The sequence below is a fragment of the Amphibalanus amphitrite genome, unplaced genomic scaffold (assembly GCF_019059575.1).
Source record: "Amphibalanus amphitrite isolate SeventyFive unplaced genomic scaffold, NRLGWU_Aamphi_draft 001014F_arrow, whole genome shotgun sequence".
Lineage (NCBI taxonomy): Eukaryota > Metazoa > Arthropoda > Thecostraca > Balanomorpha > Balanidae > Amphibalanus > Amphibalanus amphitrite.
Window position 1 is genome coordinate 107,563 of NW_024882508.1, and position 12,891 is coordinate 120,453.

Below are 12,891 nucleotides of genomic sequence, written 5' to 3' on the forward strand. Positions count from 1 at the left end.
CTCTCAACGCTTAATTGTCAATATCTTCTGCCTTTTTGTCGTCAGTTTGGCATGCGGGACGGCTACATCTACTGCCGACACCACTATGAGCTGCTGCTGACGGGCGAGTACGCCGGGGCCGGGCCCGTGCCCGACTTTGTGCAGTTCTCACCCACCGAGCAGATACCCTACATCCCGCCCGTGGCGGTTGGTCAGAAGGGCCGTCCGCGCAAGAGGAAGAGCCAGCACGAGGACATGAGCTCGCTCGGCATGGGCCCCGGCCTGCACGGTAAGTTCGGTGATGGGTCGGTCGGGGCGGGGGCACCCCAGCCATGGATTGGTGGGCATACACCAGATATACCATTATTTTACCCACTCTCCCTATACAGTATACATATGTACATACCTACGTAAACACATGTCGATTCATATTTTACTCATGCCTATCAAAAATATCGTCCTATCGTGACACCTCAATAAATTTGATCGTGAGGCTCGGAAAATTCAATAAAAGCAACTGTAATGGACAACCCAGAGCTGACTAGGAAATCAGTTATAGTGAGGCCAGTTTATCAACCCTTGCTCCCTAAAAAAAAAAAAAAACTTATCGGTCGAGAGTGTTCGTGTGGAGTCATTTCATTAACCTTATCACCCTTATCACTTTCATATCACGTTTACCATTCTTTTGGTTTATGACGCAGCTGCGACCCCCTACCCTCTCACACACACACACACATGGGCTTTCGAAAAGTGTGCATTGTACGGCGGCATATGAATTTCTGCCATAGAAAGTAACACTGGTGACGAAAAACAGCTGCGGCAGAGGCGGCGCATATGTGGACCGCCAGTCGCACAATGATATGGCTGAATGTCGTAGTTCATTTCTCCGATAATCGGCTGGCTCGAAAAGTCAAAGGCACCATAGGAGATTAAGACTTATCATTTGATTAGCGAGTAGCTCCAAGCATTATGCAAATTTTAGTTATCATAACTTTCTTATATTTTTGCACATTCATTCACTTAATTCGCCTGAACAATTAATGCTATCTTTCTATGCAAACCTGCTCACTGTTCAGTCCCTTCCTCCATTTCATCTTTCCCTTGTTCCGCGCAAGTGGCAGCCCGCTTCCTCACTCCTCTACCGTCTGCGCTCTCGTCCTCTGCCACTCGCCCCACCCTCCGTCGTCGGCGTCTTGCCTTTGCACCGTTTGTCTCGATCGATCACCGGCCAAGATGGCGCCGGCGAGCGGCTCGACGGCGAGTGCGGGCGAGCGGCACGCCGGCAACGAGCGGCGGCGCGCGCATTTTTCTCCCGCGCCGGGGCTTATTGATCGCCGCTCTGCAATCGCTGCAAATGCGACGCGCACAAAAATGTGCAGTCTTCTCATATCAAGATGGGCGTACCCAAATGAGTGCCGCCGGTCGGTCTGTGGGACCGGGCCGGCCCTGGCTCGATGACGGTAGCCAGCTGACAGCTGTCATAAGAGGTCGCCGCTGATGACGGCCGTCATCTGACAGCTGGGGCATTCCACGATAGATCGTACCACTTTTTTCCAATTTGACACCCTCATCTCTCGGAATTTGACGAGAATTGGTCTCAGGGGTAATCAGGGGCTCTGAATCCACCTGTAACAATTTCAGGCTTATCAGATAAGCATTTTTTAAGTTATGGTGTATAACATTTTTTGGATCTTGCTTTGCAGCGCTAAGTTTGGCGGGCTGTAACTCAAAGACCAAATGCCAAATGTTATATAACATTGAACTTGCGATGAAACAGAGATTAATATGTATTTTTGAAATTTCGAAAAATACGCTATTTTTGATATATGACATATCGAGTTTTCTTTCATTTGTATTTTTTGGACTTTGGGACCAAATTTTTTTGAATTTTTATTTCTTTAAAAAAAATATTTGGCTCATTGTTAAGAAGTATGCGAAAAATTAGGAAGGTGTTCTTTCTATAAATGTATTTATTTTACGTCACGATAACGGTTTCGAATAGTAATTTCGGGAGGGGAGCTTACAAATGGCGTGGTAAAGCTGCCTAGTGACATCACGGGTTACTGAAATTTCAATTCAAGTCTGAGTCATCTGAAAAAGTGAAAAGAGGGTTCATTCAACCCTCTTTCCTATAAGCGCGAGGGTGAAAAAGGCTGTTTGGTTCTGACATTGTTTTGGACGCCAATGACCATAGCTGTCTGAGATGAAAGTTACAGGACGCATACATGGTGTCCTCCAGAGGTCTCACAACTTGTATATCTGGGAATTTTCAAGGTTACATGAGGTCAGGTCGGTCACGTGACATCACTGTTATAAATCAATGGGGAAATATAAAAACTTATTTTGGCGCCGAGAATGATCTAAAACTATCCCACGTACATGGTATCGTGATTTCATGCACTCCTTGCAAAGTCCAATGCTTTACTTTTGCATTGTTAACCTTGCGTGACGTCATTTATGACGTCACTAGGGTCGTACGAGTTTTTCGTCAATAACTCCCGATCAAATAGAGCTAGAGAGTCGGGAAAGCCACCAATGGACTCGGGAAGACCTTCCGAATCGAATGATATGCCATATGATACCCTTTGCCCAGCTTCGTGACCTGAGGGGCTCTGACCTGACCTTGACCCGAGGTCAACTACTTAAGTTGACCTCACCCTAGCAAAAAGTATACCATTCGATGCACCTGAGCTAGGCGAACACAATGATGCCAAAATCGCGGCTCTAAGGCCATTTTTGCGAAGTTATTTACTAAAAAACCGAACCCGTAACTTCAGTCACGTGACCTGACCTCAGACGCTACCGGTTAACCTGAGACCTTAAAATCGGGTACCAATCGCTGCGACTTGTAACGGCACACACGCCCATTTTTCCCGCGAGGCTCTAGCTCTATTAGAAGCGAAACGGCGTGCTGGGGTCGTATCAACCCCTCCGAAACCCATTTTGTTTGCGGGAAAATGAGGAACTTAGAGAAAGAACACCTTTCTAATTTTTTGCATGTCGATTTGCAATGACATGAACATTATTTTGAAAAAATAAAAATGTGAAAAATTTTGGTCCCAAAAGTCATTAGAGGCAAATGAAAAAAGATTAAGGTTTTTGCTCAACAATGAAATTTTTTCTTTGGAATTTTTAAATAGTAATATTAATTTGTGATTCATCGCAAGCTTAGTGTTGTTTACTTTTTGTTGGTTGCTTAACCCGTTCTTGAGTTATAGGCCATCAAACTCACCGTTACATACCGAAGTTCAAAAAATGTAATGCAATATAACTCAAAAAGTTTTGATCTGAGAAGTCTGATATTTTGCCAGGCGTCTTTGGGGCCTATGATTACCCCTAGGACCGATTTTCATTAAAATCTGAGAGATGAGGGTGACGGGCCTGGTACGATCTATCGTGGAATGCCCCAGCTGCCACCGGCTGATGACGGACCGTCAGCCTGTGACGGCCACCGCCGGCGTCACAGCACCGCCGTCAAATTGTGTGGGAACGACGCATCAGGCAACTGGCGAGCGGTGAAACACCGCGAGAACGTTTGAAACTGCAAGTAAAACATGGATTATTTATTTGATTCGTATCTAGGAATGGTTTTGCAACATGAATTTAAAAGGTAGCCGCCGCGATTGTTGGGTGACGCTTCTCGGAAATGTTGTTCGGGGACACCGTGCGCCGGTCTGGGACCGTTTAGGGCGATATTTCTGTGCTATCGGGGCGGCTGACGACCTTGCCGATGTTCACGCGGCGGCCTAATCCGTAGGTGCCGGCCGGCTGGCCATTTTTGAGCGCCGACCATAAAATCGTCTGACGCCCGCGGTGGACGGATTAGCGCCAATGAATAATGGACGGTGACCGCCTGCACGGAACGTCGCCGGCCCGACGCCGCCGTCTCAATGACTCGGAGCTCGGCCGATCGATTTCAGATGCAGGCTGAGGTTTAATGCATTCCGTGTGGCTATTACGAGGTGGTGTTATTCGAGGACTGTTTGTGGCATCGTAGCATTCGGGCACGCTACGTCCAGCTGCTGCAGCCCGTGGTTTTCGAACAGCCAGCGTCCACCGCACGATCTATGCCTGATTATATATTAGCCGTTGTTTCCTGAGCTATACCTAATGCGCGCCAGACGTTACAGCTGAGATGTTTTATTAGTTATTTGCATCATCCGAAGTTAAATATAAGCTCAAGGAAGTCAAAAAGTGAAATTCTGACATACACCCAGCGGTCTATCGCTACCTACTCCATCAGCCGTCCAAATGGGGACATCCGAGCGAGCTCACCGGGCCTGTCTCGAACGCCGTCGGGGCTGCGGCGGGCCGGACGTCCAGGCCCCACCGGCAGGTGATGGGAACCCCTCGACCATGCACGACGCATGCCGATGGCACCGCTTTCACAAAGCAAACAGTTTTGTCACGCGATTTGACGTTTCCTGGCTGAACAACACTGCTAGCTCGTGGCTCGCGGTAGACTCGTGCAGTGGTTGGGATGCGCTGCTCCACTGCAGAGCTCTGAGCCGATAGTATCTGCTCGGCGGCGGATGGCGTCATCCGCTGTCGGGACTGCCGGGAATGGACGGCCGCCGGCTGACGGAAAAGCCGACTCCCGAATGGTGGCTCCGTTTCCGGCTCTGGATCGTCAGAGTGGCGTCAGGCCGTCATCCGCCCACCGGCGTGGGAACGTGGTCGACGTCAGCGGCATGCCGGCGTCAGCCGTCATCGCGGATGTTGGCGTCAGCCGTCATCGCGGATATAGCGACGTCGGAGACGGCAAACGCACCGCTCTTGCTCCTCTACCTTGTGGCATTACCACCAAGGTAGCTCGGCGCGGTGTGTCACCAGCGTTGGTTACCACTGGCAGTGACGGTGTCAATGTCGCTGCGATACAATCTCTGCACCGGCCGATCGGTGGGATTAAAACGGGGCGGCAGGCGGCGGTCCGCCAGGCCATCCATCAGACTGTCCTTCGCCACCGGTCCGCCGCAGGGGATTGTAGCGTGCCGCCCCTTTCCGAACCGGGGGAGCGAGCGGTGTCGTGATTTAACGTCCCTGCGGCACTGGTGGGCTGCGCTGGCCCGATGCTATCTCCCCCCGGCCTTCACGCAACACCACCGGCCGCCGGCCGACGCCGGGTGTCGTTTTCGACAAACGTCGGACGCCAGCGGCCGTCCGGTGCCGGCTGCGGCCGAACGGTGGGTCTGAGGGGTGGATGGAGTGGACAGCGGGCCGGCAGCTACACCAGCCGGGTGGACAGACAGGAAGGACCGGCCCGGACGGTAGACTGTGCTGGCCACCTGGCCCGCGTGGAGTCGCGGTGCTCGCCTACACCTCGCCTACTCGAGTAGACGGCAGCGCCGCCGAGCCGCCGCCTTCATTAATAACCCGGCGCAGCTCCGTCGCTTCAGACCGGCTTTCAGAGCGGCGCAAGTCACGCTCCCACTGAGGAAGCACCGTCACAAGTGAGACGACAGCGGCGCGGCGGCGCTCGCGGTGCGTCGATTCAGCCTCTCGGCGCCGTATTGTGCGGCAGTAGCACGGCGGTGCGGCACGGCACGGCGGGGGGCGGCGCGGCGTGCTCGTATTTCAAACGGGTCACAGCCGGGGGCGGCGGACGGGGCCGGGTCACCCAGGCAGGTCCCACTGGCTTCGGCGGGGTGGGGTGACTGGCGACTGGCGACTGGAGCAGTCGAGTCACTGGCGGCGGACTTTCAAAGCCGCGGGGCTCTTTGCGACTGTTACGAACGTTCTCAGAGTATTTGGGTCAGCGTGGGCCTCAGCCTCAGTTCGTCGTATGTCGTGATTAACTCGCCACACCCAAGCACAGCACGGCTGTAGGCCGCACATGATTCATGACCGCCCCTGCCGGCCCACGCCCACCTGAGAGAGACAGCGGGGCGGCGGCGGCGACGGCGGCGACATATGAATATGTAGCGGTCCGGAGTCGACCGTCAGCAGCGCGAGCGCCCCACTCCTTCGCGCCCGTCTAGCCAGTGTCTTGGGCGTGTCCCCACCGGACGCTGTCGGGCCCACCCACCTTCTGTCCGCGGGCTCATCAATTGGCCCACAATGCAGCTCAGAGTTACACAGACAGAGCTGTGCAGCTGTGCATGATGGAAGCTCTGCTGGAGATGCGGCCCAACGCAGCTAATCTGATTAGCCGCCGGTCTCGTCTGGTGGTCTCGGAACAAAGCTACGTTGGTTATTACCATAGACCCGGCCTGTCGGGCGTCCACGAAGGATGGATACCGTGTCGTGATCCGCTCCAGCAGGGGGAGTGGTGTGTTCGGTCACTGTTCGCAGCAGGGAGCTCTCGTCAGCGGACTCCTGACTCTCATTGTGATGGTCCGCGGTCTAGGCCGAGTTTCAGACCATGGTTTGGTGTAGCAGTGCTGTTACAGTTTCTCTATTCGCCAGTAAATGTCACCACCTCTCGCTAGTCGGGGACTGCTCGAACCGATCAAAGACCAGCGTTCTCAGCGTCCAGGGACGCTCATCAAACAGTGACGGTCAGCGGCGATCGGAATCGGTGACCGGCGGTGATTATCGGCCCGGCCGGACGGACGGACCGCGCTCCCGACCAGCGGCAAACCGGCCCCCAAGACCGCTCGGAATCCACCGCGGCCGCTTTGATGCTCATTTGGAGAGACGAGGCGAGCATTTTTCGGTGCGGCTGCTAAATGAGGAGATGGGAGTGTGTAGCTGGACGGGGGCAGCTCCGGCTGGCTGGAGCGCCTCGTCGTCTCGCCGTGACAGCACCCCCGAGTCGCCGGCAGGCCGGGCGCGCCGGGCCGATCACTGCACCGGCGCAGCGGCGGAACCTGAAGCACGCCCTCGACATGAATACGTCGTGCGGTCATTAATTACGGTACTCATGAGCTCGGCGCATACCGCCGAATGCTCTTTGTTCGATGGAAAGACAGTTTGACTGTGCGAGCAGACAGAAGGCTACGCTTGATGAGCACTCGGTAATGACAAATGAAGCGGCCGCTTCACCTCGTGAGACCGTGATGAACTCAACTCCGTTTAGATGTTAAGTGGACGCACCTGTGATCGGTGGTCAAAGTCAAATATGTCTTAACCAGTTAGCTGTCATGACAGACTATCACCGTGACAGCCCTGACAAGTCAGCTCCAGTCAGCTGTCATGACAGACTGGCACAGTGACAGCTCTCACAGGATGTCTCCAGTGTACTGTCATGTCGACTCGTGGCAGCTTTGACAGGGCGGCGCTCCGTAGGGTTTCCGTGTAGAGCGTGACAGCTTTCCAGCTGCAGCGCGTCAATTAGCATGGTGCACCTGTCGGCCGTCATATAGAACCGGGACGTCATATGCACGCGGTCCATGCGGACTGACGTGCTGACCGCCCATTGTAGTCGAGAGCTACTGACTGACAGACAGGGGACGACGATAGAGTGATCCTCTTACCCAACAGAGTTGAGTGACAATGGTTCTGCAGAAACGGTGAATATTTCAGGATTTTTAGGCAAGAGGCACCAATGCCTCTTGCTGCCTGAACTTAATTAAGTTATGTTTCTCAATCACTAGATTTTAGTCCATCCTAGCTCTGTAAAAGTCCGCACATAAGTCTATAAGCACAAAGACGAACAGAACAAGAATGTCCATCACGATAATTGTGTATAATTAACTCGTAATTTGTAATAAATAAGAAGTGGGAAAGTAAAGCAATAGCATATCATATTCTATTGGATGCGATGTTGGTTGACAAGTATACGATACATGTGTGACGTTTCATTTGCGTCTTCCACCACCAGTTTCCGCCCTCACAACGGCTCTGCTAATGGACTCCAGTGTCCGTGGGGTCCTCTGGACCGCTACAATCCACAACAGACACCATCAATCAACGCACACACGATGAATATTTCATAGCGCTGACAGACCCGTTCGTGGGCCCGTATCAAACCGAGGTGTCATCGATGACAAATTGACGGGTGCGATGCGTCAGGTCTAAGGAGTTGTGTCAGAGTAACTCCACTTCCCTCGATACTCGGCTACATTAGGACCAGGTGCGACTGCGACACACTCACGACGACTGCCATGTGTGTTGGTATGTTTCTGTATTTCTCCGTATTTTCCGACGTCCCGTTGATTGATGAGATGTCCCTCGTCCTACGAAGCAAGGTGTCACCTTATGAGGAATGATATGTCCCTCGACCTGCGGCACTGCGCCCCTCTGCCCCATGTAGGCAGCTGGGTGTTGTTTGTGGTTGGTGTGGGCGTGGTGAGGGTCACAGGTCCCCGCTGAAGATGGGTAGGAGTAGCGGAGGGAACAGCTGGGCTCCAGCTGCTGCTGCGGTTGGGCTCGTGGCGAGTTGGATCTCGGTGAGACGTTCCATGGTGTGACATAGTATACCTATTGGTACGACAGGGTACGATATGGTTCGGCACGGTCTAATACAAAGACATTGTAAATCTCGGTACGGCACAGTACGATATAACAAATACGGCACGGTACCACACGGCACAGTAGGTGCTTGTTTCATGACACATCACGGCACAATACGACACGACACGTCACGGTACGACACGACACGGTACGACAGGCTACGGCACAGCTCGGCCCGGCGCCTCTCCCGACCTGCGCATCCGTCTGCTCGCCCACCTGACTGAGTGGCAGGCTGCGGTGCGGCGTTTGGCAGCCGGCCCGCAGCCCGCTCCCCGACGGTGGATTACATACGCGGTCTCAGCGCACAGCCCACGATATGGCTCATAAAACTGTTTTGCACATTCGCTATGACAACATAAAAATACAGATGGTTGAAATTCTCGACGGAGGCGGAGTATACGAGCGGCCGACAGCACACCTGTCCTTGCACATATTTACGAGCGCATTCCGAGTTTTATAAATATCTGATGAACCTGAAATTGTTTTTGTTTCCTTGTTGTTTGGGCGTGAAGTCAGGCTCGTGATAAGCGCTGGAGTGGAAAATTAAATGTTCACCTTTTTATGAGATCATGAGGTCACGCCACTTCACCGAGTTATGCAAGATGTGCATCAATATCAACGCGTGCTTGGGTTTCCGCATCCTTAGAATATCACAGTGATTATTCGTCCCCGTACAAATTCTGTGGTTTGGTGACAATACGGTTGAGATTGGTGCTACCTGGCTTAGGTTATTGATAGTGAATTATGATCCCCTATAATAGGTATACATCAGTTTGCTTTTGTTATGTAAATAAACACTTAACAGCTTATCTGTTTGTTTTATCATGCCGCTTCCCTTTTGCTGCTTTTGGCTGCATTTTAAAGCTTCTTATGCGCAACATCTGATTAACTTAATGACATATAGGTATTTCTTGAATCGGTTGATGAAAAGCTAGCCTATTTAGATCACTTCTTCCGGCATGCTCCCGGTTTGATTTGCCCTGGTTAGAGCGGCTGACTCAAGCAGTGACCACGACCAGGGAGGGGGGGGGGGGGCTGGCCGCACCGGGACAAGGCGGACTGGGAGGACCGGACCGGACCGCCGGACGGGCCAGTGATCGGCGAGATCGGGTCCTCGATGTCGCGATAGCTGTCGATACCGACTCCGATGATCGATCGGGTGCTCCGTCAGAGACGGTCGCACCACTGTCACCCACCTTCTGTCAGAGACGGTCTTCCAGTTTCTACTGCCAGCTACCTGCTGTCAGCGCGCCTGCCGCGTCATAAAATATTTTTGAAGTCATGCGTCATATCGACTTTTCATGTGAAATCCGAAAGTTGCTCTTCTCATCCTCGAGGTTGACACACCAGCAGGCTCAGAACACTCTCACACACTGAGTGACACACTCACAGACTGAATGACACACTCAGCGACTGAGTGACACTTTTGACACCTCTGACAGGCGGCCAGGTGACGCCCCTTCTCGAGGCGCTGGCGGGCGGGCCGTCCGACATGGCAGAGGTGTCAGCCCCTATCAGAGCTATCTCCAGACCTGCCGGATATGTCCCTCACTCCCCTCCCCTCCAAACCGAGTCCGCCGAGTCGGTTCACCGTCACTGCGGACGTCGAAACGTCATGAAAAGTGGGGGCAGGTATATGTACATATTTTATGCTAAAATTTTGGTAGTCCAAACTGCGCTACATGGGAAGTCAGAAGACGTAGTTTCGTGTGATTTTTTCCTGATGAGGTGCTTCTGTTTATGGCTCCGCCTTTTAGACAAAACAAAACGTTTGCTTACTAGATAAATGTTTTAGTGTGATAAGTGCAAGGTTCAGGGCACATCGACAATTCCGTAACCGTCACCACCACCACCAACACACCCCTCCCCTCTCTGCACCATGTCGGTGGATCCCTCCCCACTGTACCGTGTCGGTGGATCCCTCCCCACTGTACCGTGTCAGTAGAATCCTCCGCTCGGCGCCACGGCGGCTGTTGTGGCGTGTCCGTCCTCGGATGGATCGGTGGCTAATCCAGGCTGTGGTTGAGGCACGGCCTCAAACAGCAGGCGAAGATGATGACACATTTGTGTGAGTGGGACTGGTCGAGGTCCGATGAACAGCTGAGTAGGCGCTTCGGAAGGCAACATTTTCTGCAAGGTGAGCGGCTTTGTTCCTTAGGTGATGTCATGCATTGAAATATAATTCATATCGATATTTCATATTTTCTTTACCGATTCAAAACAGTTGCCGGTTCCCGTCATAGCCCAGAAGTCGTGATTTTTTTAATGAACGGTGGATTCTGCGCGGCGAGTCTCGATATAGCACTTCTTGGTAAACAACAGTGATGTCTGTCTGGTGGGTCTTCTGGCCCGGGTCCCGGCGACACGTGGTCTGTCGCCCTGACAGGCCCCCCCCCCCTCCCCCGACCTCGCCGCGCCACATTCCGATCGGCGGCGCATCTGTCACGTCGTCACCTGGCGGCGCCTGTATCTGATGTCCCGCGCGCCGTCAGCTCCGTCGCCGTCCGCTCCCCTTCCCTGCCTCCCCGCTGCAAGGCGACATCCGAGGGGCGGCCGGGAAGGTCGCGACATGGTGAGGCGACGGTTAGAAAACATCCATCAAACGGGGATCAGTGGTTCGACAGGCCTGTTGGGGGCCGCGACGGCCTTGGCATGCAGTGCAGGTGATAAAACCGGGCAGGCCATTACACCAACAGCTAGAAACACGGTTTATTTTATTGTGTCAGATACCGGGTAAAGCCACGAAAACCGCATGTTGTGCGGGTTCGTGATGGCGGCTTTAGCGAGTTCGGCGAACCGAGCTCAGCCAGGTAACCGGGAAGAGGACGTCCTGGTTCGCGGCAGACAGCGGGAAAATAGTGCGGTCAGCTCGCTTTGCCTGTCAGCGCGCTCATCAGGCACTGCGGCGCTGCCAAACAATGCACGATGTTGCAACGTGTCGCCAGTCGAGCGGACAAATAGAAAAACGCCGTGTCGTGCGAAAGAAACCCGTCGTTCTCGGCGGCGGCGACGTCCGTCCATGGCCGCCGGAAAAGTGCGGCGTTCGCGGCGCGGTGCGGCGTGGTGCGGCGCTGGTGGCAGTGGTGTTGTTGAACACGCTGGTCGACACGGCTCGTGAGGCCCGGACGCCCGGAGCCACCTGGTCGCCATGTCGGCGCCGCGGCTCACCCGGACACCGGGCACAGCTCGTGACTGACGGCTGATGGCCGTACGGACGGCTGACGGCTGACGGTTGTGTACTGACGGCTGATGGCTGCTGGATGACGGCTGACGGCTGACGGCTGACGGCTGGGTGTTGATGGCTGAAGACGAAGTACGGACGGTCGATTGCTGACGGCTGAGCACTGGCAGCTGATGGCTGACGGTTGTAAAGGCTGACTAGCGAATGGTTGCGGCTGGATGCAGAATGTTAGGTACTGGCTGCAGAAGACTTCTCACTAAATACGGAAGGCTCAAAGCTGCCAGCTGGCTGCAGTTGTCTATCTGGTCGCTGGGCGGCGAATGAAGGATGTTAGCTGATCTAAAATGTCCCGCAGTTCTATGCAGGATGTCCTCGGCTTCACGCAGAAAAGATATATGTCCAATTCTCATTTCTCAGGAACTATGTCTGTTTCTAACTGCTGGCTATTCCGTGTCGAAGTGTGAGGCTGATTGGACGCCGACGTAGACGGCTACCGGCGCCACCTCCCATGCATTCCGCGGTTCTGCTCAGCTCAACCCGTTCCCTCCCCCGACTCGCAGTCTATGTCGACAGGTCCGACTATCTCAGCCACTCCGTCTCCGACAGGGCAGCCGACAGCTGCTGTGTCGACAGACCTGTCTAGGAACCGCTCGTTCCCTGACACACCAAGCTTCAGGCACCTCAGACAGCTCCCGATCCTATAGTCCCAGCTAAGCACGAGTTTTTATGAGGCCGTTGAACGAGGCCTGACACTGTCGGCTTCTGAGCGTCACCGCCAGATATGGTAGGCAGGCGACGACAGAACAATCGCACGGTCTGAAACGACCGTTAGGCCGAGCCGGAAATTTTTCAGACATATTTGTGCAATGCATTCCTGTTTTGACTATATGTCATGCGCAGGCATTTTATCTGATTGTGCAAACTTTTGCATTTAGCTGCAAGTGCACACACGTGTAAAAACGCTAACGCCCGATCTCGCTTGCCGTGGGTAATTTTTAGCGAGATACTGTGCTGTTATAAACGGACACGATTAAATCTTGATGATTAAATCTTCACGAGTAAATCGCGATCGGTGAGGTAGGGGCGTTTTAATCTGAACTGGAGTGTTCCATATTTCGTAAATGAGATATAAGCCTGCACTAGAATCCAATGTAAGAAAATCATTTTTACCTAATTATATGTGGTATCTTTTGTTCCGATTCTCTCTTCGTGTTCGGAATATTTTGTCATTACTAACAATATTAATCGGCGAAAATGGGGAAGCCAAACGGTTGACCAGGATGGATTGATATGGAACAGTGGCGGCGACGTATGACATTTACCTCTGTGAATCATCG

The 12,891-nt window shown here is 53.3% G+C and overlaps 1 protein-coding gene across 1 annotated transcript in view; it reads left to right on the forward strand.

Moving 5' to 3' along the window:
• Positions 1–47: 47 nt before the first annotated feature.
• LOC122369196 (LIM/homeobox protein Lhx2-like) overlaps positions 48–12,891 on the forward strand; it is a 30,809-nt gene continuing 17,965 nt past the window's right edge. The window contains exon 1 of the mRNA XM_043343732.1: positions 48–268. Coding sequence (XP_043199667.1) covers positions 52–268 — 217 coding nt within the window. The 5' untranslated portion in view covers positions 48–51. The remainder of the gene's footprint in view (positions 269–12,891) is intronic.